At 27.3% G+C, this 1075-nt stretch overlaps 1 protein-coding gene across 1 annotated transcript in view; it reads left to right on the forward strand.

Moving 5' to 3' along the window:
- The first annotated feature begins 720 nt into the window (after positions 1 to 720).
- The window catches only part of LOC108575327 (gustatory receptor for sugar taste 64f-like), a 6527-nt gene continuing 6172 nt past the window's right edge, over positions 721 to 1075 (forward strand). The window contains exon 1 of the mRNA XM_017938093.1: positions 721 to 906. Coding sequence (XP_017793582.1) covers positions 721 to 906 — 186 coding nt within the window. The remainder of the gene's footprint in view (positions 907 to 1075) is intronic.

Genomic DNA, 1075 nt, shown 5'->3' on the forward strand with positions numbered 1-1075 from the left:
ATCATATTTTCGATGAATTAATAATTGATGAGTATTCAGAAAGTTGTTAATATCGTATTCTTTTTCGTTCAGTAACGTCGAATAAAACTGAGAATTATGAATTAATTTTAAATATAGCGTTAATTATATTCTCTTCGAGATCGAATACTGGAATATTCGGGTCTCTGCTTTTCTGTTCAATTTTGGGTTGTTTCTGCTTTCGTGCAATTATTCGCTGCAAAAATTCAAAATTCAAAATGAAGAATTAATTATTAACCCTTTGCACTTCAATGGAGAACTTTAAAATGTCAAATTCAGGTGTTTTTATATTATCAAAATAATGCAAATTAATAGAAGCGTTAAAAATCCTTGTTTTTCTTTTTCAAGACAAAATTTTCGATTCTCAGAAGTTTCACTATTAATCTTATGGAGAAATGCTTGGAGTGCAAAGGGTTAAAAATTCTGAATTGAAAATTAGAAATTCTGAATTAACAATAGAAAGCTCGAAACTAGGAATTGAAAATTCTAAATTCTAAATTAAAAATTACAAATTACGAATTAAAAATTAAAAATTAGAAGCTATGAATTCTAAATTAAAAATTAAACGCTAGAAAGTGTGAATTAAAAATTAGAGATGAATTTTAAATTAATATACCGCACTAATATTTAATATTTACGCAGTTTAACAGAGTCGTAGTGGAAAGATGATGGAACAGACGCAATTGTAGCATTCAACTCACGATGTTACAATCGAAAGGTGTCTTGAATGATATACCAATCAAAAACAAGGGTTCCAGCCAAAAAATTTGGCCATTTTTCATGTATCAACGGGACGATCACGACACCGAAGAATTAAACACGAATCGAGCGAACAATGTGACGATTAGAAGACTTCGACATGATGGAAATTACTTTACAGATTTAGGCGTGAGAATTTATTTATCAGTTACAAAATCGTTTATTGCTCCAAACTAAATCAAAGATGAATTTATAATTGCTCTACATTCTCTTTTAATAAAATCATTTTTAATCTTACTATATTTATAAGCTTTCTTAAAATTTCGAATTATTTAATTAAATATAAATTAATTTATTT

Source organism: Habropoda laboriosa, unplaced genomic scaffold, assembly GCF_001263275.1.
Source record: "Habropoda laboriosa isolate 0110345459 unplaced genomic scaffold, ASM126327v1 scaffold143, whole genome shotgun sequence".
In the NCBI taxonomy this organism is placed as follows: Eukaryota; Metazoa; Arthropoda; class Insecta; order Hymenoptera; family Apidae; genus Habropoda; species Habropoda laboriosa.